At 42.0% G+C, this 26,948-nt stretch overlaps 1 protein-coding gene across 2 annotated transcripts in view; it reads right to left on the bottom strand.

Moving 5' to 3' along the window:
- The window catches only part of LOC118324207 (plexin-A1-like), a 255,757-nt gene that overhangs the window by 72,559 nt on the left and 156,250 nt on the right, over positions 1-26,948 (bottom strand). For both annotated transcript variants that reach the window (XM_035656416.1, XM_035656415.1), the window contains exons 10-11: positions 13,929-14,129; positions 2,935-3,031 (exon numbers count right to left, since the gene is read on the bottom strand). In XM_035656416.1, the coding sequence (XP_035512309.1) occupies positions 2,935-3,031; positions 13,929-14,129 (298 nt within the window). The remainder of the gene's footprint in view (positions 1-2,934; positions 3,032-13,928; positions 14,130-26,948) is intronic.

A 26,948-nucleotide genomic window follows, 5' to 3' on the forward strand; every position in this document is an offset into this window, starting at 1 on the left:
ATTTCACACTCCCAAACTCTCAGAGCTCAACACCACTGCTGTCACATGCAAAGCCCGCACTGTGGCAAACATCCCTAGGGCCTGTTTCAAGAGTTAGCTGGATAACTGCGGTATAAAACCTCGTATCTGGAGGGTGGACTGATGTCAAAAGCCCTGTTGACTTTTATTCAAAGACGCTACTTATCTTGGATAAGTACAAAAAAAAAGTACACAGCAGACTCTTCATAGTTTGCAAGAGTGCCCCAGAATCCCCCAAACTCCTCACAGCTCACTGTTCTGAACTTGACAATGATCTGTTTATTTTCAAGATATCAACAGTGCGCTGTGAGGAAATGTGGGATTTAGAGATGCTATACAACAGAAGCAGGGATTGTATCTTTAGATAGTATGAACTTGCTGTCTTTCAGTCACAACTCTAGTCTTAATACTTACTTTGTAATTACATGTTGTGAAATATTGGATAGTGAAGTACATATAAGTTATAGACTACTTGATTCACCTTTATGTTAAGTGACTCCAAATTCCAGCAACTCCAGCACAAATATGTACTTTGAGCTACTGTCTGAGGAGCTGGAGTCCACAGGTCATGTGACAAGAATTAACCAGTCAGCTCCACAGGCCTTGCTTCGCCTTTTCCATACAAGGACGCCACATCATCAGGTTAAAAGGTCAGCCAAACAGAAGATGGAGCAACTGATTATACTCATGCAGGGATACCTGGAGCTGTATGGCCTGCCAGATTTCTGTTTTTACTGTTGAGCATGATGATACGCTGTTTTTACGTCACTAACTAGTTGTGCTAGCTAACCTTAGCTCATTTTGTGAGGGATTTAGGGTGCTGGAAATCTGTGTATATTTGTTGTGAATTCTAATTAGTAATAAATTACCAGAACATTATCATCGTTGTGCAGCCCACAGGTTTTGGTTGCTTAGTACCAACAGGCACAACATCTGAACGGCCCCTTAAATATCATATTGGCAGATCATATTTTCTCTAAGCTGATCAATAATTTATCATTTAATTGATGTTTACCCAAATTTTATATCTTCTCTGAGGTTTGTCATTGCTTCATTTTGACTGGGCGTGCAGTAAGGACGTTTTGAAGGCCCACAATGACAACTCTAAAATGCTCATATGTTGCACTTATAATGCTGATGGATGCTGGCATTGCAGGCATTTAGTCAACTAAAATATTTATTAACAAAGTCAATAGGATTCAAGAGTAGCAGAGTAAGAGATTCAGGAGAATAGGGGTCTGTACAAATTTCTATGACAATCCATCCAATAGTTTTGGAGACCGACTGACCAGACGACATTTCCATCCGTACAGCCACACCACTACAGACTTTACTTGGGAGCAGACTGTGACCTCAAGCTATCTCTGTTGGGTTGTTTGAAGTTTGAGTTAGAATAACAATTTTCACAGCAGCGTAAATGAACCAAACCAATGAAGTATGAAAGCACCCTTATTAATTTAACCTCGCATAGTCCTTACAATTTATTACCACGGTATTTTAAAAGACCAAGTGCAACAGAGTTACAGAATTTGATTAAACTAATTTAAACTAAAGTAAAACCCCAAACCCATGTTCCTCAACAAGCCACTAAATGTTTTCATTTCACCAATAATAGCAGTATTAACACTAGTACTGTAAATATTTACTACTACTGTAGTTCATGAATGTTTCTGGAAACAATTATCAATCTAACACATAAATGTCAAACTGCAATGTGCAGATTTGACTCACTAAATAAATGCTGATACTAGCACTGGGTCCTTTATTCACCAAATACAGGCCTGCATTGCTTCAGTCAAGTATTTATCTGATTAGCAAAAGTCATCAAATCTATAGTTCAAAATTACAGCATCCACTTGATTGCACAGAAATGTGATCATTTCTTTTGTTGTGGCAACTACAATTCTTCTCAGCACATGCTCAACCACATGTTTAATCCCCAGGAAGAACCTTTAGCACACACAGACTGAAACCCTAAAGAAGCATATTTTAAAACAAAATAACACAGGCAGAAGAATTAGGTCACGACCGATAAGCAACTAATTTCCAAGCAATCTGCAAAATGAACTGCATGTCTGACATTTATCAAAATGAGGTCAGATGGAACACAAAGAATGAGATTAAAACGTGCACGTGTGTCATCTAAAGATTGTAGTGAATAGTGAGTAGAATTGAAAAAAATAGAAGAGAGTGGAGTAGGAAGGGTTAGTTAATCTAACTCTAGACATGCAAATTTGGTGCATAAGACTGTAAGACACACTTGAGAGCAAGACTTATATTATCTTGTGTAATGGGACGTCTAAAATCATTAGCCTCCACCACCCAATATATTACACTTGATAAAGAATTTAGAATTGGTAATTGTTTTCCACTTCATGCACAAATAGCGATTAAAAATAATAAATGACATCCCTCCATGTCGCTTTCTGTTTTTCTTTATCAATCCCTTTGCTCTCATATACCCCCCGCCATTACACGGTGCATTTATCAACCTGTCATCCGCCCATCGTTCTTCCCCTTCATCCTTTCTTCTGCCTATTGGTTTTGCCATTTGTTTATCTTCCTCTCTAACATCCATCCCTATTAATTTCTGTGTTGGATGTTTGTTTGTTATCATCGTCATCCATCAATCACTCCCTCTGCCCCTCTTTTATCCCTGAGACAAGAATAGTGTTTTTCCAAACGGATGGTACACTTTCACCTTTCCTCCCCGATGGCTGTCAGAAACAAAATTACAGATTTCTTATGAAGGGGAAAAACTGCACACGGCGTTGCTGCTTCACAGGCAATCATTACAGACAGATAAACAACCAGGACTGATTCAAATTTTTTGCCAAGCAACAATGCCCCGCCATGCTCCACCAAAATGAGACTCGAGAATTGGGAAGGTTAGACGGAGAGGAGAAAACGTTGTACCTTGGATGTTGAATGGGTTGTCAATGACAAAGATTCCATTCCACACGACGGAGAGGTCCACTGGTAGGTCACTGATGTCACTGCCCTCGTAGTCATACTGAGAAAGAGAGAAACAGAGTGTGTGAGAAACTGTTGATTTATAATAGATTCAATGCAAATTGGGAATTGTAGGAGATATTGTTTAATTTGCATAGTGATTCGCCCTGGCTTGTTCATTGCAGACAGCGATACAGCCCGAGCGTGCACACATGCATAAATCCATATTTACCAAAACAGACATATTTCATAAATACACATAGAGAAATAACAGATGGGTTACAGTTGAATGGGCATGGAAGAATGGAGACAGGAATGGGAAGTGAGGAGAGGAGATGAGGTGGGATGGAGGAAGGGAGAAAGGATGAGATGGGTGTTGAGAGGAAAATGGGGGAAAGGATGAAGAGAAGACGACGAAGCAGGAAAAGGAGGAGAAGGGGTCAGAGAGGTGAAAGCAGACTGAAATCGGACACTAGTGGACATGTGAGAGGACCTTATTCATTTAGGCATGAGCTAAGTGGTGGGATGAGGGCAAGGGAGAGATAAGACACGGAGCAGTGTAAAGTGAAATTGGCATTTCCAATTTGCTTGCTGACACACTGGATTTGATAGAAGGGACTCGACCATCCCATATGGCCAATGGGGCCTGACACGCACACACACACAAACAGAGACACACTCTTATGATACAGTCAAAACTTTTCTCCACTGGTCATTCCCATGATTCAAATACCAAACATATCACAGGAATAAATAAGATCCATCCATCTGCTTGAAAAAGGGCAGGCGCTTTAAAAAAATACCTGGCAGGTCATTGCATAAACTATCTATCTATCTATGTCTGTCACAGGGGAACCTCAATCATTCAGATCAACTAACCATATAGCGTAGTCAAACTCGCGAAGAGCAAAAACATTTTATCAAGAAAACCCTTCAGTGATGTTCTTTGCACTTCTTTAAATGAAGTTATACTCTCCAGTTCTGATATAACTGAAGCTAGCAGCATCTACGTTAACCTATGTAGCAGCCGCCGTTTTTCAAGCAAACAGTCACACACGCTGTTACACACACCTAGCATTAAACCATGCCTGTAGCTCATGCTGTAGGTCAGTAGTCCATCATAGGATGCTGATTGGTCCGTTACCACTGTGGTTTGGACACAAGCGGTTATACTTCATAATGGCAGAGATTCATAGATATGTTAAAACAAATCTCATTCACTAGAAGTCATCCAAGCCCATCCTGAAGTGCAGCATGCCCATAGTACATTACATCACCTTCATTTATTTATTTAGCTTCTTATTTTTTTTAAGATAATGTTTTGTTGGTATTTTTGTCTTTTATGCCTAACACAGATTTGCAGACATTTGGAATCAGTAAAGCTGGTGCTAACAGACTAAAAGGGTAGGGTTACTTATAAATAATGAGCTGCATAGGTTCTCCGTATACCAGCAAAATAGATAAGCTACGGATTACCAAAGCTAAACACTGTGTTAGTTCAGATCAGTAATGGTTTCTGTTGAGCTTTGAGAAAAAAAAAGGATAAACAGAAGAAAAAGAACCTTAACAAGAGGAAAAGGGAGACATTGTAAGCAGCCACAGAGGAAGGAATGTGGGAAGTCTGGATCGCTGTTGAGACAGTTAAGATGCTGAGGGGAACAGACCAGTGAAACCACAGGATTCTGGGAGGTCAGCAGTTCCAGAGCATAGGGATTCAACCAAAACACTCTTTTGCCACAAAGGAAAGGCTGATTAGTCTTATTCCCTTCCCACTAGTTGAGTGTGACCCCGATCCATCACACATGAGGTAGGCTGTTGACTTTATTAGCATCACTATTACGTCCCACTGTTTAAAGGCCTGTGTATGGCAGCTTCCAGTGCCAGTGAAACCACAGGACCCACACACACACATGCCCACATAGTCCTCCTACTCTCTCTGCGGCGTGGCCCCCATTAAACTTTAAGGGTTTCGACTTGTCTCCCGTCACCAAAACACTGGGTGAGCTTGTTCTCTTGTCAGTCCCTGCCCACCCTGCTGCCCGCCACATCATGCTTTATTCATACTGTCACATGGTTTCAAACGCCGACACAAACCGCACTGTGACACAGCGACACCGTGCCACACAGTCACGCTGAGCATCACCCACTGTCTAACTCTCTTCCTAGGGCACACTTCGGAATAAAAAACGAGTTTTAGGTTTAAAACTGAAAATACAGAGAAGAGAAGGGAGAAAGCTTCAGCGGAGGAGAAGCAGCACAAGGACATAGATGTAGCATAAGAGGGATTTAAGGGAGGTAGACAATTTTAGCTAAGACCAGGACTAAACCGTCATTTGTTTTTTTATTGTAGGTGTCACATAGACCTTGCAAAGTAAAACTCTTCAGATGTCAACATGCTAAGAAAAACACCATGCTTACATTCTTATGTAATGTTTATCATGTTTAGTATTTTAGTTTTGTGTGTTAGCATGCTAACATTCGCTAATAAGCACTAAACACAAGGTATAGCTGAGGCTAATGGGTACGCTTTTGGACATAAACTAAAATATATGACAAATGGAAATTTTATTCTGATGATGGAGTGTGATGAATGGTCTGGGGACCATCAGTCTGGGGAAAGTTATAGTTACAGTTCATCCTAAAGGGGGACGTGAATGTGTGTAACAGATTTTATAGCAATCAGTCCAATAGCAGTCCAGACATTTCAGTCAAAACCAGAAACTTCATTGTGGCGCCAAGTAGAGGAAAAGTGAGGGGGATCACCAAAGTCACTAGGCTACATCCTCTGGGGACCATGAATGTCTGTATCGAATGTCACAGCAATCCATCCAATAATTGTTGAGATATTTCAATGTGGACTAAAACTTTATGTAAAAAATAATAGAGCCACATCAGGAGAGCTGACACTTTAATAATTCATTCATCACACTGGTGTTGTCAGTCACCAGTTATTACTCTACTCTGACCTCTGAGATTAAAAATTCTTCTCTAATGAGACTTAGAAGTACTGGTGGCATCTAATATTAAATGCAGGCTTTTTGCCATGACTTGGGTTCAATTTACAGAAACAATGCATCTACATATCCACAGAAACACTTCCCATAAAGTTCTTCTCAACAATGCAGTGATACATTGGGGTCACTGTCATCGTCTATCATTTTATCCTCTCAGTGGAAGTATGCTCTGAGTTTTCTGATGGGCACAAGTCGAACTGAGACAGACATGCAGAGCTTTATTCCAAAATTAGACCATCACTTTTTGAAAATGACAGACGCTCTGACATCATGATTAAAACTGTGGCATGAAAGCACTAAATCTAATTATGGAACACTGCTGAAGCCATCACTTCTACTTTCTTTACAAAAAAGCCATTTTAGAGGTTTGTGTTTGTTGGCCATCGAGTGGTGGATATGCTAATACTAAAAAACATTAGTTTCAAAACTTAAACTGCTACAGGATACAAGTTAATTTAATTAAAAGGATTTATCTCACCCCAATCGCAGAATATTGCAGCTTGTTTTAAATGACATATCATCCAATCTTATCCCATATACTCTCGACACTGTAAATCAGATCATGTCTGTTGTTCATTCTCTGCCTTTTACTAGCCAAGTGTGTAAAAGTGAATATGATGTCTGAATATGACTGCACTTTCGGTATCTCTGGAGCTCCATAAGGAAACAGAGGACAGAAGCAGGGTTCAACAAGCAATGGGTTGTAATCTAACTGTAGCTAATGAGCGTGTATTTCCTAACATAATGTCAAACGTAAAAAATCATTCTAGAAATCCATTCCAGTTTCACCTCCCTGTTGCTTTGACTCATGGGCTTAAATAATGGCTTTACCTTAAATCACCTTCTAAGCTTACTGAAAAACAGTTTGCTGTTTTTTGTGTTTGTGATTTATTATCCATGCGTGTGTTTTCCACATTTTCTGCATTTAATTATGTTTTTGTCTCTCAGCCATCCCACTCTGGGATACCTCCTTGGCCTCCTGTAGGATTTCTTCCATACTAGGCATTCCTCTGGTCTACTGGTGATTAGATGTTTGGATTTTTGTCCTGCTGGCTCCCGCAGCTTGTTTGAATAATTGATTACAGATATGAACATATATGCGGTCAGGTAATTTGTCCTCAAGAAACTGATCTGTATTTCCCCTTGGGTACATTTTTTAAATTACTGAATTGAACAGCTATCGACAATCGGCATGTCACTGACTTTTGGCATAGCTTTGATCTAAAAGTGGGGGTGCCAGTACTGTTAAAAAACTGTATTGGTGAAACCCTGTAGGTACAAGTTGCTCTCCCCCTACTGAGCGGCCTGTCTGCTGGCCTGCCGTCCCTCCCCTGAGCGCCCGGAGCTGCTGGAGATGAGTAATCAGACTCATTACTGAAGCCTCTGGCCAGCTCCTTCATGTCACTGCATGTAATTAATCTACCTGAGCCAACTCATAGTGTAGACCCCCCTAGGGAAGAGAGGATGGGAGAGGAGAGGAGAACAGGAAGTTAGGTGGAGGGAAGGGTAGGAGAAAAAGGCGAGGATACGGTGGAGGAAAGTTGGGTGGATGCAAGTGGAGGACAGCTAAAGAGCAGATAAGGGGAAAGTGAGAGGAGTGGAATTAGGGAAGGAGGAGAGGAGAAGCAACGGAGGGCAAAGATGGAAAAGAGGAGAGGCAGTGAAAGCTGGTAAGGGATGTCAACAAGAGGACAGGGAGAACAGGGGGGGATATAAAGTGGGAGAAGAGAGCAAATGGGACATACAAGAGTAGAGGACAGTGGAAGGAAGAAGAGTTTAAACAGGGAGGAGATAAGGGAGGGGATGAGGAGGGGCAATACGAGGGGACAAGGGAGAGAGGGAGGGGAGGTGACAAGAGGAGAAAAAAAGGAGAGGGAGGAGGTGTAAAAACTACAAGGTGAGCACAAAGCCGTCCCTGGCCTCATTACAGTAACACACCAGCCTGGCGCGGGTTCATTCGTTATCTGCTCCTGCACTCGTTTATTCTCTCGCTACATGAATCGTCTCCATGGATTGCATGTCTCCATGGATTGTATGAATAGATATGGCTGGTGTGTGTGTGTGTGCGTGCGTGTAGGAGGGACTGAAAACTGCCGATGTTAACAAAACAGAGCAGCTGGCTGCTGAAGGGGGGAGAAGGTAGAGAAACGGAGAGGTGTGTGCATATGTGCGCGCGTCCATGTGCAGGTCACCCTCATGTAATTAGTCATGTTGAAGGATACCTGAGCGTGTGTTAAAAATACACTGCACAACACACACACATACACACACACACGTCCCCCATTTCAGTTCAGTTCAGTTCATTTCAGTTGAGTGGGAATTTCTTAAACCAACATTTTTGCTGTCCAATTCGTTTTTGCACAAAAAAACAGATGCTGTTCATTTCCTGAATGAAAAAAAAACAATTAAACAAAATGTTATAATTCTTCACACCTCACCTGACACTCCTGTGCCAATAGATTTTATATGTTTTCTGACAATATCTGCTCCGTCAATTTGTGCACGAGCCTGGTGGCCTGTATCAGAAGCCCATTTCTCCTCACTAGTCAATAAGCGAGTCTGCTCTTCTGCTCTATTCTAACCACACATATAGATTAGCTGAACTTTATAATAACTTCATGAATGATGTGCTAATGGAATAACAAGGTGTTGCTTCTTCTGCAACAATGAAGTTAAAAGGACCAACTTATGATGATCTGCAGGGAGGTTCTTCACTCCTGCTGCCTGTGTATGTGTGTTTGGGTCCCTGTGGTGACACATACAGCCTTATCATACCTTAAACAGGGTTTAAGCTTTTGTTGGAGCGAGTGGTGAGCGGTTTTAGTGGAGCAGGGAAAGTTCGAAGCACAAAGCAATACTGGGTTTCGTGAGTGGAAATTCTCACCAATCCTCGCTGCTTACACACTCTGATGGCAACTAAGGCATGATTAAGGTTTGCAATGGTTAGGTTTACTCAACTCAAAGTGTTTGGTTAAAGTTAGTGAAAGACCTTTGTCACACTTGACTGGAAACATACAGTGCATATTCATGTTTTCAAAATTTAAAGCTGCAGTAGGTCATTTGTATTCAAATATTTTGGCATATTTGCTGAAACTTTTTACTATATCCTGACATTAGTACAAGACTAGCACTTGAATGAGCCAGAGGAACCAGATTTTCACAGATTATGTGTCTCATGTACTACTGTCAGAAAACAGTGAAAATTTCAGCACATTTTTTTTTTCTAAAGGTTACCTACTGCAGCCCTAACCAACACCTCCATCTTTCATCTTACCTTAACTAAGTGTATTGTGGTAGACTGTAACAACACCATAAACAGCCTCTTAAATTCATTAGCAAAGCACATTAGTGGTAACAGTATTTCATAGGAGTCATGAGGCAGTGTTGCAGGGTGTGCACTGTGCATGTGTTACACTGTATTTGTGCTATATGCAGACTGTTTGTGAAAGTAAGGAAAAGTCTAGACTAGATTAAAGCCCAGACCAATTTGAGGACTGTGAACGCACAAACACACACAGTCTGTCACCCTCCTTAAATTGACTATGTTTCACAAAACAGTGCCAGATGCACGGACTTACAGTGGAAGGTTCATACACACAGACACATACACACATAAAGTGTTTGATAGCCTATGTGTGTCAGTGTAATAAATCATGTAAAGCAGGTTGCTGGTTGTTGCTGATGCTACAGTCTCCGTCTGCTCCACATGATTAGGAAGAGGATCATGTGGAGAATCTCCATATGTCTGTTTCACGTTGGGCTTCCAAACCCCTGGGTAGGATGTGTATTTGTGTGTGTGTGTGTGTGTGTGTGTGTATTGTCCATGAAACAGTAGGTATCCACGCAGCTTGCATGCATCCTATCAGTGTGTGCCTGCGAGTGTGTGCTCTCACCAGCGTGTGTTTTCCTGTGCACATCCCGGAGTGCACCCATGCATGCTTTGAGTCCCTGGTGTATTTGAGTATGCAAGTTCAATGTTTCAGTGTTTGGCGAGGGGCTAAATAATGCACAAAGAGACAGTAAGATTGAATGGATGAGTGTACATCTACTGCTGGCTAATTTTCCCTGTGATTTATTACACTCTACTGTCCCAGTCACATCCAGCTGTGATACATATACACACACTTCCCTACCGAGAATACTGAATACAATGGTAGCAAGTATACAGGTTCTCAATCATAGATGGATCTTCTGCGTGTTGATCCTTTGTATTAATTCATTCATTCTCATTTTTCCAATGAACACATCTATTATCACAAAATTAAAGCTACAAAAGCATTTACAGCTTGCTAAAAGACCATACCAGTGTATTTAAAGCTGCACTAATTAATATTTAAATCTTAAAAAAGTGTGGATACAGTGGGTAGTGGGTTGTAATCTGCAACTAGGTGGAATCCTGCACTCTGTTCCTTTAAAGTTGTAGGACCCACAATAGACACATTTTAGAAGGGAATGGTCAGAATCCAAGATATCTTGACTTTTAGTACCTAGTATGGTCAAGCTCCAAAAAACACAAATGAATCCTACACATCCCATGATGCAACTTGATAGAGTCTTACATTAGATACTCCCTAATACTTCATATGCCCAGTTTAGTAATCCAGGCTTTCTGGTAAAAACTTGTAAACTCTAAGCCCAAACCCTGATCATGTTATCAGACATTATACAGCTGTTTCCACATGCTCTGAAACATGTGGAGTGCCCCTTTTCTGTGCGGTATTAAATTCTAACAGCAGACTTGAAACTTGCTTGATTTGTGTAATCCATCACAGTGAACATCAAGTCAGCATTCATTTTTATCAATGTAGACTTTTCTAATTAATCTGCACTCAAACTGGTTACCACGCAACAATAATGTAACACTGACAGAATTCAAATTTGGTTTGTTCACTGTGATTGATAGCACAACTCTAGCAAGTTTCAAAAGTGTTCTAATAATTGTTCATACTGTCTGAAACTGTAAATGCCTGCAACAGCAATAAAAATATGGCCAAAAATCAATGTCCAAATCATCTTAATATTCAGCTGTGATGTCATACATAGGCTCCCCCCTTTAAAAGTACTATGGTTTCCCTCCTGCAGCCTACAACTGAACAGGTAGATCTGAAAACGGCTGACCGACATTGTAACCAGTCCTTGTTGTTCCAACTGTCCTTCCTCCCTCTGCTGTGTAGTTAATCTCAGCAGTTTTACTTTTGCATGGATCATGATTTTATTTTCTTCCAGCATCACTTTTCTCAAACATGCACATCTTTTATATTCCACATACATTCTCTCCCCATCTGTTTCTCCCTCGTTTGTTTGTTTCCCCTCAGTCTGCTTGCTGAGCTTAGTCTTTCCTCTCCTCCCCTCTGTCTCTCTTTATTTTTCTCATTCTCTCTTACCTCTCCTCACCTTCTCCATCACGCTCTCTGTTGCGTCGTCATTGTCTGTTCCTAATTCCCTCACCTCCTCTTTGGCTCTCTCTTTCTTTGCCTCTTCGCTTCCCTCTTTTTCCGCTTTAGAGGGTCTGCCAGGCTTGTGTATGTGCGTCTGTGTTTGTGTGTGTTTGTGTCCGTCAGTCTACCACACCACTGCAATTCATCATCATTTTATCTACAGCTCCCTTAATTGGATCCTATCACAGTCCCACCTGACGAGGAGAGAGGCGGGGGGTGGGGAGAAGGAAGCATACTCACTCTCAACACCACATGGATTTGCTCACGTGGGCGCATGCACACACATTGCGCACACACTCTCCAGCCCCCTAAGCTTCATAAACAGCTGCAAAGTTGTGTTTAGGCCGCTATATTTACTATTTTCCTGCCTCCTGCAGAAAGAACATCAGGATTTTACAAAACGTTAAAGTGCACCGTGGACTGATGAAACATAATGTGCGTGCATGTGTGTGTGCATCCATTCAGTTTGCCAGTGAATCAGAGATTTGCTGAGAAAGGTCTCTGTCCTCCAGCATCAGCAACGCTCAGCAGTAGTGCTGGCGTAGTAATGAATGTGTGTGAGTGTATCTAACACAGGGGATGCAAACTGCACACGGCTAGTTCCTGGAGTAAGCGCTGGTGTTTGGTGGCGTGGGAGGCTTTCACAACACACTTAAACTTTCACAGAGAGAAAAAAATAACTAACAGGTGTGGTGTTCAAGTAATACATGTTTTAGTTTTAGTCTCACTAGTGTTACAATGTCAATGATAGAAGATATTAGAAAAGGTCTCACCATGCTGAAGGCATATGAGTAGTTTGAAAGTAAAAGCCAGAAATCCTTAGGTAAAGGAACTGTGAGTCTGACTTTGACCAATTTATTCAAACATTCAACTTGATGTACAGCAATTACTGTTTTTGCAGCTCATTTTTGCACTATTCAATAGGCTTTAAAGTAGTCAGGTCACTGAGGACAAATCCGACAAAAACCCGTAATAACAACCCAAAAAGTAAAATCATAAAAGAACACTCACTTGCACGAAGCAATTACAGAGACACAAGCCACTAAATATGCACAAATTACCTTTCCAAAACACAAAAGAACTGTAGGAGCCGTCATTACGATCTGGAAATCTATTTCAATAATATGCCCCTGAACTATTTTTCGTGTCACCGTCCAATATCAGAGGCAGAACGACTTTCAGGATTCCAACACTGGCGCTCATTCTTTCCCCCCTTTTAAGGAAGAAAGTGGGTGACCGCATAGAGCTCAAAAACAGCAAGAGGCCGCAGATCAGCGACGTTTTTTGAACCCAGTGGTAACACTAAATGACCTGGAGGCACTCACACCCGTGTGACAGGCCGAAGAAAAAGGCGGCCGGTGAAGCTGCCAAAGCCACACATCGGCTCCCACTGCCTTTTAACTGCGAGGACTCGCTATTAGATCTATCACCACTGCTGCGGTGTGTGCAGGCTTGCATGTTAATCATATGTCTCGTTAAGTAAGTCATAATTGGTGTCGTTAAAATGTCTCCTCTCTGCCTCATGCCCTGATTGGAGCTGAGGAAATTAACATTGCCGAAATGGTCGCTCCCTATTAGCGGTGACAGTTTGACTGAGGGCTAAGAGGCAGGAATGAGGAGTGGGAATGAAGAGAGAGTGGATTTGCGACAGTCAGTCCCTGTGGCCATACGCCTCAGTTTCAAGTCTTTGCCACACCAGTCTATTAACTGCTGGTCTCACACTGTAGCTAACCAGCTGTAAAGTCTACTAATGGTTAACCAGTATCACTGTCCTAAACGGAGCTCCAGCTTACAGACTGAGCAGCTGGGGATGGCTGGAGCAGCGAGATATTTGATTAGGAATGGCTGAGCTGGTAATCAGTAAATAAAAAGCGACAATATATAAACTCACATTCATCAGGTCAACAGACATTCCACCTCTGTAAGCTGCTGTAATTTCACTGTAAAGCGAAATGTAGGTTTTGTTTTCTTTGATGGGACGGGACTACAATGTTAAATGGTGGACTATCTGACATTCAAAAAATTATTTTAATAAGTAGGAGACCCAACCCGCAAACTTTATGCATTATAGCAGCACAATTGGTAGCACAGATACTGCTGGTGGGAGCAGCAAGGGAGACCCGAACCTGCTCCACCCATCGGTCAGCCCATCGGTCGGGCAAATTCAGGACATTCAAGAAAACATTACGGGTTTAATTGTGTTCCCAGTAAGATATTTTTAACTATCTACTATCTACTAACTAACTATAATAGCTTACAAACATTGCATGACCCCTCAAATGTTAAGAGTAAAATGCAATCACCTTTATTCTAACTTCTGATACCTATTAGCCTAATTTAATTACTTTAAAGAAAGAAAACATTTTGACTAAAAGTTGAATGACTTTTTGTCGAATAAAACAGGGCTAAAACATTTTGACTTGTCCTTGACTAAAACAAATAAAACAGATAAGCACGAGACAAGACTAAGATTAAATATAAAATCCCAATTGTTTTTTAGCCTTACCGTGGTCTTCTGACACTGTATGCTGGTGCTGTTGAACCTTAGGGCTGGGACGTTGTGCGTGTTGCCCTGGATGTGGAAGATACACTCGTAGTTCTTCTGTCCGGACTGTGGCTGGGGAAGGTTCTGGGCCAGCAGGGTGATTGGCCTCATGACTCCAGCAGGGATGTAGATCTGAGGGGAGGGCAGGATCTGAGGACACTCCTGGGGATGAGAAAAAATAAGAATTGTGAGACGTGACTGGAAAAGAAAGCAGACAGCCTCAATGGGATTCAGATCTGGGTGGACAGGGTGTTCTGAACATGCTGGTGGAGGGACGGGATAAAGAAAATCAATGTCTTCTCCACTGACAGAAAATACAGATGAGGCTATTTATTCTGACTGACCAGATATAATTGTGAATTAGAAACGGCACTATGGCATTACAGAGCTCCCTTGTGTCCATAATTACCTATGAATCATTTTCTTTTTCCTCCCAAGAGCATCCATCCACATTCCAGATGCATCCCAGCATCCTTTGTTCTCATGGTGGAATATGTTTGAACAATCAGGCTGCCTAAAACCTCCACTTACAAATTATCAACACTCCTGAGGATCAACTCTTGTCCTATTTGTGAACCACTGAATATTGAATGTGGCTGGCACTTGTCAAAATGAGTACATGCCATTTTGGAATCAAACCCTTCCAAGTATTAATGAGGCTGATATTAGGTGTGTTTTTGCCTAAATGAATGCACCAAAGGATATTCTAATTCTTTCTGCGTGTACGAAAATGAGAGCCTGAGGCAGCGTCTCTTAGGAACACGGACAGTGTTCCATGCAGTACTGTAAAACAGCTACAGTCTGACGGCTTAGAGGAGGGAGATGACTGAGGGGTCAGCGCTTCAGTTCAGCGATTTCTTTCTGCTCTGCAATCAATGAGAAATTGGCTAGAATAGTAGCTTTGCACCACAATCTTTGATCTGTATTTTTTCAACCCTAAGTAAATCATAAAACAATATTCAGCTGTCAGCTGGAATCCATGCTATGTCACTGCTCATGCGTTAGAGTTAATTTGTGCTTCGAACTGTGTTTTTGACTTGTTCATCAAAAGAGATTTAATTTCAACACATTCATGTGTGGCAGTGATACTACAGTATTAGCATATTTCATATTGATATGCTGAATTTACATCACACAATAAAAAGTACTGCAACTGTTTGACACAACTATCCACCCCGAAAATACATTTCAAGAGTAGTTTTAACATTTTCTGAAACAAGCAAGTCAAAAAGTGGTCATTCAAGAGATTAAAGTGCCTTTTTATTCATTGAGCCAAGATGCTTAAGCGATTGTTTGTAGAAGATTTTAATTTATATTAAGTCTGACTAAAAGGCTGTGACTTGTTAACACATTTTCCGCAGTGTAAGTGGATAAAAAGAGCCACTGCAATATCATGGCTGTAATTACCATTAAACAAGTTCTATCCACTAATGTGTGCTTGGTATTCATCTGGAGATGTGGTAAACAATCGTAAAGGCCATACAAATACCAAACTACAATTTTCAAATTAAGTCGTATTCTACTTTAAGCGCCATTAAGCGAACTATAATTTTTCTATTGGCAAACGTTTATATCTGCAATGATCAATCAGCAGGAACTGCATTCTATTTAATCAGGAGTGAATACCTAAAGTCAAACCACACCAGCAGCCTCACACTCTGTAGCGTAATCTCAATATGAGTGTGCTCTGTGCAGAGTTACTGTCTAATGGGGCATCGGTAATGACTTGCAGATAGGCCTGGGAATTACAGAGAGGATGCAGAGGGGTGAGAGAGGTTTGGACATATAGGCACCAAGAGACACCTCTGCTCCATTCACCACAATATAGCACACTCCCACAGCCAGATAGCATTGGCGCCATATGGGAAGGCGAAGGGTGGAAAAGTCAAATATGTAAATATTTGGAGATTATATGTATATATACAGAGCATTTTTAATAGTGTTTAATTTGTAATTCAATATATTTGACTAAAGATGGCATGTAACACAGTTCCTTTAAAGCTGAATTAATCAATATTTTTTAGACTAACAGTGGATAAAATAAGTATGTGTAATGTGAAACTAGTAGTGACAAACCCACACAGAGTAGTTTTCTAATAGGCTGTACAAAGCTTCCAGCTTCTTTTAGCTAACTGTTTTTGTTTTGGACGCCTTTCCTTTCTATGACCCTTATGAGATTAGGAGTTGGTTTGTCGAGATAAGTAGCTGGTGCCGCTCATTCTCCAGTCGGGACTGTAGAAATTGGCATTTATGTTTGTTTCGTGTATCAATTTGAGGAACATTACAGTCACCTTACTGCTCTGCCGCCCCATGTTTACTTTCTTCAGTGGAGTAGAAGCTTCAGTGGATGATGTATGTTGTGATTTATTCCCATTGCACTTTGTTGCATTTTGATCACTAGATGAACTTTTCCATCTCAGCCAAACATATAAACAGTTTTTGATATTTACTTTTTAAGATTTTCGCAAATTGATTTTGAGCAATTTCTTCTGCTGCTCGCAAGTGACCACAGAAAGAGAAAATATCAGTGCAGCCTTGAAACTATCCAGAAATTAAATAAAATAATAAATAAAATCGATTGCCTTTTTTCGCAAGTAGACTATTAGGATAATTATAACTGATCATTTTACCGACAGTAACTCTACTGGCATGTTTGCCAGCTGTCTTGGTCAACTTTATGACCACAGTTGGATAATGTGAAAGCTCCTACTTGTAATTACGAGCAGGAGGCTGCGGCGAACAGGTTTGTCCCAGTCGGCGGCTCTCATTTACAGAAAATCTAACATGATATGAACGTTGCGATGTGGTTGGGAGAGGGAAGGAGGAGGAAAGAAATGAGGAATGAGAGACAGAGAAGAGATCAAATCAATGCCAATGAGCTCAGTGAAGCAGATTGTCAATTAGTGAGGCTGACAGTCAAAGTTTAAAGTATTCACAGATGGCGACAGATCGCTAATGAACTGCTTCTAGCCTCCAATAAAATGGAAAACAGGACTGAAGAAGCCCAGAAAGGAAGAGGGAAAAAGAGTGTGTGTGCCCGTTCTCATTCCCAGGGCGTCAAATATCGACGTTTTCTCATAGCCCTTTGGTGTCTCATACAGACGCTAAGGTGCATCTTGTGCTTCTGTATATGATGCAGCGGGGCACGGCGAAGCAGCGTCGGTATTTGACGACCTGGGATGAGAACATGTGGTGTGTATGTGACAAGATGGACGGAGTATCTAGTCTGAAGTCATTGTTAATGTTGGGAAGACTGGGCTCAAGCATCTGCTCCAACTGTGGCATGGAAATCCTGTCTGGCTGCCACCCACCCACACGCCCACACACACACACACACACACACATATACACTGAGACCACTTCACATCTGTGCCTCGCTATTGCACATTCTGGTCCCTATTGCTTCAACAACACGCACACACACACACATATGCACAAACACACACACACACACACACACTCTCCTAAGGTCGGTTCCTTATTACTGATGCATCAGAGTCAGGATAAAAAGCACAACGTCACATTCCTCTGAAAACACACATACAAAGGCATTCCCCACATAGAACCCACATATACAGTACAAAGACTCACAATAGAGCGAACACATGAAGGGAATAGAGAAGGTAACACACACACACGCTCAAAGGAGGGAGGGAGTGAACAAAAGATCTGGAAGCAGAGGATTGTGGGAGATGTTTCATTAGGAGTGGTGACAGGTGTCAGAGCCGAGTCTGCATCAGATAGCGGAGCAGTTCTACACAATGAGACACAACAATCTCTTTACCTGGGGGATTCCTCTAATCCCTCGCTTTCACTCCTCTCTTTTCTTTCTTCCTCTTGATTGCACTTGATCTCTTTTTAAGTTCTCTGAATCTTCCTTCTCTTTTTCTCTCTCATTGTGGCCTTGTTTTTCAACCTCTATTTTATCCAGTTAACTGAACGACGTCCTTCTGATTCATACGGCCTCATACCTGGGGGATTCCCATTTGCAGCCACTAGAACCTTCCCAGTACAACTACTGGCGCACAAAAATCTACAGAAATTCCTTGTTGAGATATAAATTTAAGTCGGGGATGAACAGTGATACAGAGGATGAGCAGAGATAAACCATCGGATAAGAAAGGGCGAGGAGAGGTGGAGCGAGAAGGGAAGGAGGGGAGGAGGTGAGGAGGCGAGCCGAGGTCTTGGGAGCCATACACTCGCTTATTAAAGTCGGGGAAGAGAGTCGAGGAGGTCAGGTTCCCAACAGAGCGAGGCAGGGGTGGAGCGCTGAAACAAGGGAGTCATACACCGCTTATATACCTGTATATCCTAACCATTTCCCAGACGGGCAATACAGACACACACACACAAACTATGTTACATTTAGATGGATATATACCCTCACACACAGCTAACACTAACTACCCTACAACACACACACCGATCAAAGGCTAAATCTTGCCCTCTGGCTCTGTGCAGAAAGCTAGTGCAGTCTCAGGCTCATGGAGTGTTTTACAGTAGCCTTGGGGCCAAATACATGGACACTGTGATCAAAGGCGGAAGGTAAGCCCTCAGAAAGAAATGAGTCTTCCATACCACCAATGTAAAATCTCTATTAGGTCTCTGTCAGCTGCTTCTAGCATCTGTAGGTCTGTAAACTGTACCTTGTGCAAAACCCCCATAGGCAGACTGACTGACTGACTGACTGATATACTCCCAGTGTGTTTACTTATATGGCCATATTGAACTGGAAAACTGGAAAAATGTGTACTCTGTGCATATTAACTATTAACTATGTATTCTGATCTTGCTGGAGGGCTGAATGGCAGTCCTAGAAATGCTAATATGCACACTGAGATCTCCAGTGTCCTGTCCCACATCAGGCCCTCTTCACAGCAGACACTTTCTCATGTCAAAGCAGGAAAAGCACAACTGTAATTAATAATAATGAATCCGTTCCAGGGTTCAGGTATTGTGCATGACAGGCCCACTAGCATGGCTTATAATACTACAATAGTAACCTGTGATCTCCTGATATGGCAAGTCAAACTGTCTGCTGTGAAAAAAAGCCTACTGTATGCCATGCACAGTGGAAATGTTGAGAATACTCACAACTGTTTCAGAGTATACTAGCTAAATCTGTGACAAAAATATATTATTTGCTTCTTATAATAACCTATAACACATTCAAGTTACATTCAAGCAGTTGTCGCAGTTTCAGAACTCCACGCTACTTTCATAACAAGTAAGGCCAATTCATGGTTTCTGCGTCCCTGTGGCAGCATGCGTCTGCTTGACGTAAATTTCTCCATCCGCCCAAGTCTCTGTTTGAAGCGCGGGCACACTTGCAGCTGTCCGCATCTGTATTTAAGTATGATCAAGGCTTCAGTGTTGTTCATACAAAAATCTTTAATGCTGAACTGACCACCACTGCTGATCAATTCCGAAGGTTTTAGTTAGAGTTCTACTCACTGGTGACTGAGAGCACCGCTGTCAGCTCAGCTGTGATGTACAGCCACACAATGCCTGGTTTGTAATCACTCCCTCATGCACTCATCCACTATTATCCCTATATAATAGACACTCAATAGTTTAATCAATAGTGAACTATAAATTAAGATTCAGCACACTTTCAAATAATTATCATCGCTGTGAAGTGTAGAGTCGCACAGTGGTAATTTTACATCTATAAAATATGACACATTGCCTTGTATGATTGTTAGCAGAAAAGAAAAAAAAAAGGATTGTCCATGCCATTGACATTTTTTTTCTTCTATTCCATTGTGGAAGATTAGAGGGTGCTATATTGCAAAATGTACACTCAGAACTGGGAGTGATTTTGGACACAGCCAGTAACAATTATAATGTAATGGCTCAGTAGAGAATAGGTAACTGCTGAGCTATTTTATATACTACAATTTTATATACTATACCACTAATCTTATGTACTATAGCCCGTATTTTGTATCAAACTGAACAACACAGTTTAAACCAGCAACTGAAGACGGTCAGAAGAAGTCCTGAACGCCTCTCTGTTTTAGTCTCTCTCATCCCTTCTTCAGTTTACTCTTTCTGTTCTCTCTATATGCCTTCCTAACCTCTCTCATCTGATCCTCTCTCTCTGCCTCTGGTTTCTACCTGCTCTGCTGTTTATTTAACTGGGATGATGCCTGCAGCCACAAACTCCCGCTGGCCATGACGCTCTACTGCATTCTCATATTCACTTTTCCTCTCCTCCAAAGCCTCCTTTACTCACACCCTTTACTCTTCGCTGGTTGCTGGAACATGATGTTTTAGGGTTAGTGCACTTTGGCCTCACACATTTAGCTTGGAGTTGGGTGTATGTGTACCAAAAAAAAACCAAATGTACTTAATTTATATCTAGCTCTGACACAAGTCCTCATATTATCTATTTACTTTTTTTCCCCTCACTTCTAATTACTTTCTATCAGGACGGAGACATTTACGGTGATGTCAGAGATGAGGCGAGAGCCCCGATTGGCTGCCGACGGTCACCCATGAGACCACCTCACTGAGGCGCTGACAACCCCCGAGTATGATGGATGAGGGAGTCTGTGTGTGTGTTTGTCTATGTGTGTGTGTGTGTGTGTACATGATCTGCGGGTGGGTACGGAGGAGCTATGTAAAAAACCAACACATTTCAGGCTCACTGACTTTCCTTATCTGTCTGATTGCCTCCCTGGGTCAGACACCTCCTTCTGCCCACGCATTTGGAATTAGTAATGACTCGGTCTAATTACTGCTTTTGAAAGTGTAAAGTGAGATTCTGGGACACTGAAAGAAAGAGAGAGGATATTGATTTCAGTTACCCATCAGCCATTGCGTCATAAGTGGCAGACAAAAAGAAGTTGGGGATTGTCATTCAATCCATTTTTACTCTTCCTGTCACTTTCACACCCTCTTCCCTTTGTGAGTGTGTGTTTGTGTTAAACAGTCACAGTTCCTTTGTCTTTGTCTGTGTATCCCCACAGGAGTTCTTGAGTGACAGGGAGCATGGCCAGGCCAGACTGAGTACAGTAGGAGCCAGTGGGGAGCTGCTGATGGCCGTGGTGTCCAAAGACAGAGTGGAGGGAATCAAGGCCAAGGTGGCAAATGCCAAAGAGGACTGGAAGAGCCTGATGAATAACCTGCAGACGAGGGAGGATGCACTCAAGGTTGGTTAGCGTTTGCTTTTGTTTGGATGCTGCTTTCTTGGCCCCTGAAAAAGAAAAGCTGGATCACAGAGGGACTATATAGTTAAATAAAGGTTAACTGTGTGGTTTAGATGTTTAAATGAATGTGTTTGTATAAAGTCTGTCTCTGTTTGTGTCCTGACAACAGATGTTTTATTGCACAAGGACTTATTTGGTTTAATTTGATTTATTGTGAGTATAAAGTACAGAGGCTATATATACATACAGAGATATGGATTTTGATTTGAATCTAAGATCTGACACCAGTATAAAGAAATTCATTTTAGCATTAAACTGCTTACTTGCAGAATCTCTTCATATGAGAACTTCTCTAGTTGTACTTTACAAGTTAAGTGTCACATTTCCAGAACCTGCAGTCCCAGATGACAGAGTTTGAGGCCCGTGCCGAGCCTCTGCAGGACTGGCTGAACAGCACCGAGGTCCGAGTTCAGGAGAGCAGTGCTCGGCTACACGACCTTCCAGCCAAGAAGCAGGAGCTCAGCAAATTACAGGTATTGTGGAGTCCAAATTCACGCTCCTTACATAATTACCCCCGACTCCACTCTGTCTGGGGTTGTGACTCCTCACAGTATTCCTCATAGCATCACATATATATTATAAAATCACGTTACTCCTGTAATTATTGTGGTTTTTCACGGGTCTCACAGTTTTTTGTGTTTTATAACCACTCCTTTAGCAATACGTTTTGCAGTACACCAACATTGTAATCTGTACTTTTCTGTTAAATTGCATTATGTCATCGCGCACCTTTTACAGTTCTCAGCTCCTATCTCTGACGTTCTCTCATTTCCTCTCTTCACTCAAGTAAACCCTTTCATTACAACATAAATTGAATATTAAGTAGATTTTCCAAGGATACTAAATAGTTGTAGCTCGGCATCAGACATGCATCCCTAAAGTATAATCTCAAATCAGCTGGGAAAAGGGAAGGACCTAATTACATTTGTCGAGCACCACTGGATCAAAATAGAGCAACGTCTTGACAGAATAGTCAGAGGAAAAGTCCAGAAATCTAATTAATTCTCCTTCTGTCACAGCTGAAGCGCTGCGTGGCTAAAAGGCCCTTTTCAGGATGCGATAACAGCCTCTGCCATGTCTGACAGAGACAAAAAGGAAGAGAGGCACGGAGCGTTAAAAAGATAAAACTGACAAAAGAGAAGAAAAAAAAATATATCAAGCCCATCTCAAAGCTCTGCCCTTATCGTTGTTGCTATTTTTGTATTTACTCTGTCGCACTGTAGCACTTTTCCTGGTTGCCTTTTGTCTGGCCCTGCAAGCAATTACATTTCTTCCCCCAGCACCTCAAGTATAATACAATACATGCAGGCTTCAGTGTCTGAACCTGTGTTGGCAAAATCCTCTTTACCTTTTCACATGTATACCCCCCGCCTTTGCAGTATTTTATCAGGCTTGTCTCCTCTCCCCGGTCTGTGGTGTCTCACTGAATAAAACCGTATTTCTATTTTAAAATGAACATCAAGAGAAATACTGCTGATGCTGTTTTTTATGATGTTCTTTTCCCCTGTCTTTATCCATGTATTTTGATGTGTTCCCCGTTGCTCTGTCTGTTCTTGTGACATGTTAACCCAACCTTGTATCCCTCCTCTGTGGTCTCTCACGCCTCCCTTCTCTGTCTTCACTTTCATATTTTTTGTTTTTTGTTTCATTTTGCCCTCGACTCCAAATATTCATGCTGCTTACACTCAACCTTTCTAATCTGCTCCATTTCTTCTATCACTTTTAACCCTGCCCTCCCAACTCTGCATACCCACATCCTATTGCTCCTTTCGTCTTTATTTCTCCATTTCCATCTCCTTCTCCTCCTCCTGCTTCATACTGGCCCAGTGTGTACTGGAGGAGATGGCCGGTCGGGAAGCAGACTTGGGCAAGCTCAGGGAAAGAGCTCATCGTCTCTGGGAGGGACAAGCAGCCGGCAAGGGCTTCGTCCACCGTGTATCCCAGCTGTCAGCACAGTACCTAGCCCTCAGCAACTTAACCAAGGTAACACCGCTCCCACCCTGTAACCCTGCCATCCTCTTTTCTTGTCTTCTTACTGTTTCTGTGCTCCTGCCTGAAAAATGCTGCAGCATGCTGAAACGTATGTCTTTCTTGATTCCTGTACTGTTTGAGCTAAAACCTATGGAGCCCTCTGTCCAGCCATGTTGTTTACTGTTGTCCTTTGTTATTTGCTGTGTCATGCATTATTCCCCAGTCGCACATCAGTCACGGTTGCTGTAATCAGCTTGCCTCGGGTAGAAAGATTGCGCCCCAAGAAAGTACTCTGTACCTATTGTAATTTACCTGAGCGCAGCGATCCATCTTTTCAGCTCCAAAAGGTTCTTGCGGTTGCAGCCTCATCAACATAAAAAAGGCCAAGGCTGTGGAGCTCACCTTTTATCTGCTGAAGCACTTCTAAAATGCCAGAGCTGAAATGTGTCAGTGCTTGAGAATCTGACCTTTTTGAAGCTCTCATTAGATTGGTCACACTTTTATGATTAATTTTAAACAGCGTAGAACAAAACAGTACACTGACCTGCAAAGCACAAGTCTCTTACCTCAGGACAATGAGAGTGCCCCTACAATGATGAATGAGATTTATTTTCTTTGCCGGCAAGCTAGTGGAGCACTATTTTTAGGTCTTCTTCCCTGCCAGACATGGAAACAGGAATGAAATTATTTAAAATTGCCACTTGTAGATTGTTATTATAGCCCTGCCTTCCTCCACTCCACTGTTACACAGATGTTAAAGATGTACAAGTGATGACTGCAAACCAAATACATTGTGTTTGTGCTGTAATGCGTGGGTGGGAAAGTCTCTGGAGATGAGTGTGAGGAAAAACAAGACTGTAATTTCAAATACAAACAGAAATATATGAAGACGCCGTTGTTGTGCACCAGAAACAATTATGTTCTTGAGTTTCAGCTCAGTGCTAACCAGTTTCACAGAACCATAAGAATTGAAGAGTGTGTTTACAAGGCTGTGCTCTGATCTCTAAAGGATAAAGCCTCCAGGATTGAACGTATTGTAGGGGAGCACCGCCTCTTCTCTCAGGGCCTTAAGGAGCTCCAGGATTGGGTGTGTGAGGCTCAGAGGGTCCTCAACACCTGCATCTCCACCACCACTGACAAGGGCGTGCTAGAGGACCGGATGTTACAGCTGGAAGTAAGGAGGGACGAGACGGGTGTGGGATCCCTTCAAGGAATAAACCATGTTGCATGTCTTTAATTGTGTAGACAGCAAAATAGAGATATTTATTTAACACGTTCACCTCTGTCTGTAGGCCTTACTGGCTGCTCGTCAGGAGAGAGAGATCCAACTGAAGATGCTTCTGACGCGGGGAGAGGCAGTCCAGAGGAACACTTCAGCTGAGGGCGTCCCAGTGATTCGCAAACAGATCCAGGACCTCAAAGACTCATGGGACTCCTTACTTTCTGCCTCTATTCAGTGTAAAAGGTTGTGATCATGAATCAATCAATCTGTCAGTCAGTTGATAAATGGGGCTGGGAACTGTCTAGTTTCAGTTGATAGATTTCAGTTGGTTGAAAGGTTACAGACACAATTAGGTTAAAATGCACGTTGTGTGTGTGTGTGTTTTGTTTGTTCCCTGTGTGTTTTAACATTGTTAACGTTGTTAATGTTGTTTGTTAACAGTCAGCTGGAAGGTGCTTTGTCCCAATGGACGAGCTATCAGGAAGACGTGGGTCAGTTTGTGCTGTGGATGGACCGGGTTGAGGAGACACTCGGCTGCTCAGACAGACAGTACTCTGAGATGAGAGACAAGACTGCTAACCTGGGAAAGACCAAGGTATCACATCTCGCTTATAGTGGTAACCTTAAAAAGCCTAAACTTATTCTGAACACTGAGATTAAACTTGGTGTGACCTGTTTCTTCCTATTTTACTTTTCTACAAATCTGCTGCTATGTGTTTCCAGTTTTTCTTTTCTTTTAATTTTTAGTTTAACCTTTTTTTTTTTTGGTAATGCCCTTCTTCAGGCGCGTACAGATACACTCAATTACACCCCAGAGCCTCCCAGTGAAGTTAGATTTACTACGCTGAGTGTCTGCGTGTGTTCTTATTTCATTCCAGCTCCTCTATGAAGAAGTACTGAGTCACAGCAGTCCTCTGGAGACCATTGCCACAAAAGGGTCCAATATGGCTGAACACTACACTACACAGCAGGAGGTGCAGCAGTTGCAGTGTAGATACAACGCGCTCAAAGAAAAGGCCAAGGTACTTACAGTACAAACAACATATGTTTTCCTCTGCAGGCATTAGAATAATAAACAGAAAAAAATAAAATTGTTTTGAGAATATTACTTTCTGTTGTGTATAAATCTCAGTTATATTCCCCTCAAATTATTAAAGAGTGTGATATTTTAGTAACTTCTCTTATAGTCATTTTAAATGAATTGTTTACAGATTTAAAGACAAAGACATAATTTATAACTTCAGAGTACATTAAATAAAATTTTGCTGCTCATATTTGCAGTAGTCAGTTTTCCTTAAAGTTTTAAATCATCAAATAGACCATTTTGATAACAAAATGCCATTGCTCTGGGATGGATATACCCCTAATATACCATGTTGTTTTGCAGAATGCAGTCGGTAAAGCCAAAGGGCTGGTGCTGGTCCATCAGGAATATCAACGGGGATTACATGTGTTTGAGGACTGGCTGGAGCAGGAACAGGCCACTCTGGCCTCATTGTCCCATCCAGAGGGAAACGTGGATACACTAGAGAAGACACTGAACCAGCTACAGGTATGAATACTGCGAGGTGTTGTGGAAAATGTAATTGTGATAACAGGGAGTGTAAAAATGCTTCCTAGTATCAGTGTGCACTCATACACACAGCTGGCATCATACCTGGCTCAAGGCTACAACTGAATTCAACAAGGCCTTGGATACCTTGGACTTTGTTAACTAAACCACTGTTCTTCCCTTTTGATTTCCCTTAAAGCTCCTGCAGGAACGCTGCTCAAATGGGCAGTCTTTGCTCTCGTCTGTGCTGACCAGCAGAGAGAGAGTAATCCCCTGGGGTATACCTCAGATCGAGGACCGAGCGCTGGACACGGCTCAGCGAGAATGGGGTGCATACCAGGGCCGACTGGAGGAGACGCAGACCCAGCTGAGCTCCACACTGACCAGACTGAGGCAGATGGGCCAAAGGTTCCTGAGCCTGGCCCAGTGGCTGGAAGAGATGGAGAAGGTGGCAAGCGTCAGACGTCATCGGAGGTCAGACAGAGCCACCAAGGAGACTCAGCTAAAGAAACTCCAGGTCAGAGAGAGACAGAGTTTTTCTTAAAGAGCCTTTTGTGTGTGAAAACAAGACTTCAGACTAAGCATGTAAATTTAAACAACATGCTAATTTTAGGCCCTGAGGCAGCAAAAAGCTAAATAAATCCTTTAAAAGAGCTTTAAATTAATCATTGTGTTTGTCTTTGATTTAGATTTCTCCTTTGACTGTCTGTCACATCAAGTCTGTTCCCAAAATATTGCACCAATTTACTCACTCAAAACTCAGCCACAACAATAACCAAGCCAAAAATAAAAATTTGCCTTTCAAAATAAATGTTATGAATCATCTTGAACTACAATGCATCACTTTTCTTACTTATGCATACACTCCACTCACACCAGGCATCTGAAAGAAAACAGCAGGGGATAGAATATTCCCTACTGGGTCTCCTCCCTTTGGAGCACGCTTCCTGCCAGTGTCAGGATGTCAGACAGTCTCAGTATTTTCCTTCCCTTCATTTAGGGGGACACACACACACACACAC

This window comes from Morone saxatilis, unplaced genomic scaffold (assembly GCF_004916995.1).
Source record: "Morone saxatilis isolate NCDOM2014 unplaced genomic scaffold, NCSU_SB_2.0 Contig15, whole genome shotgun sequence".
NCBI lineage: Eukaryota > Metazoa > Chordata > Actinopteri > Moronidae > Morone > Morone saxatilis.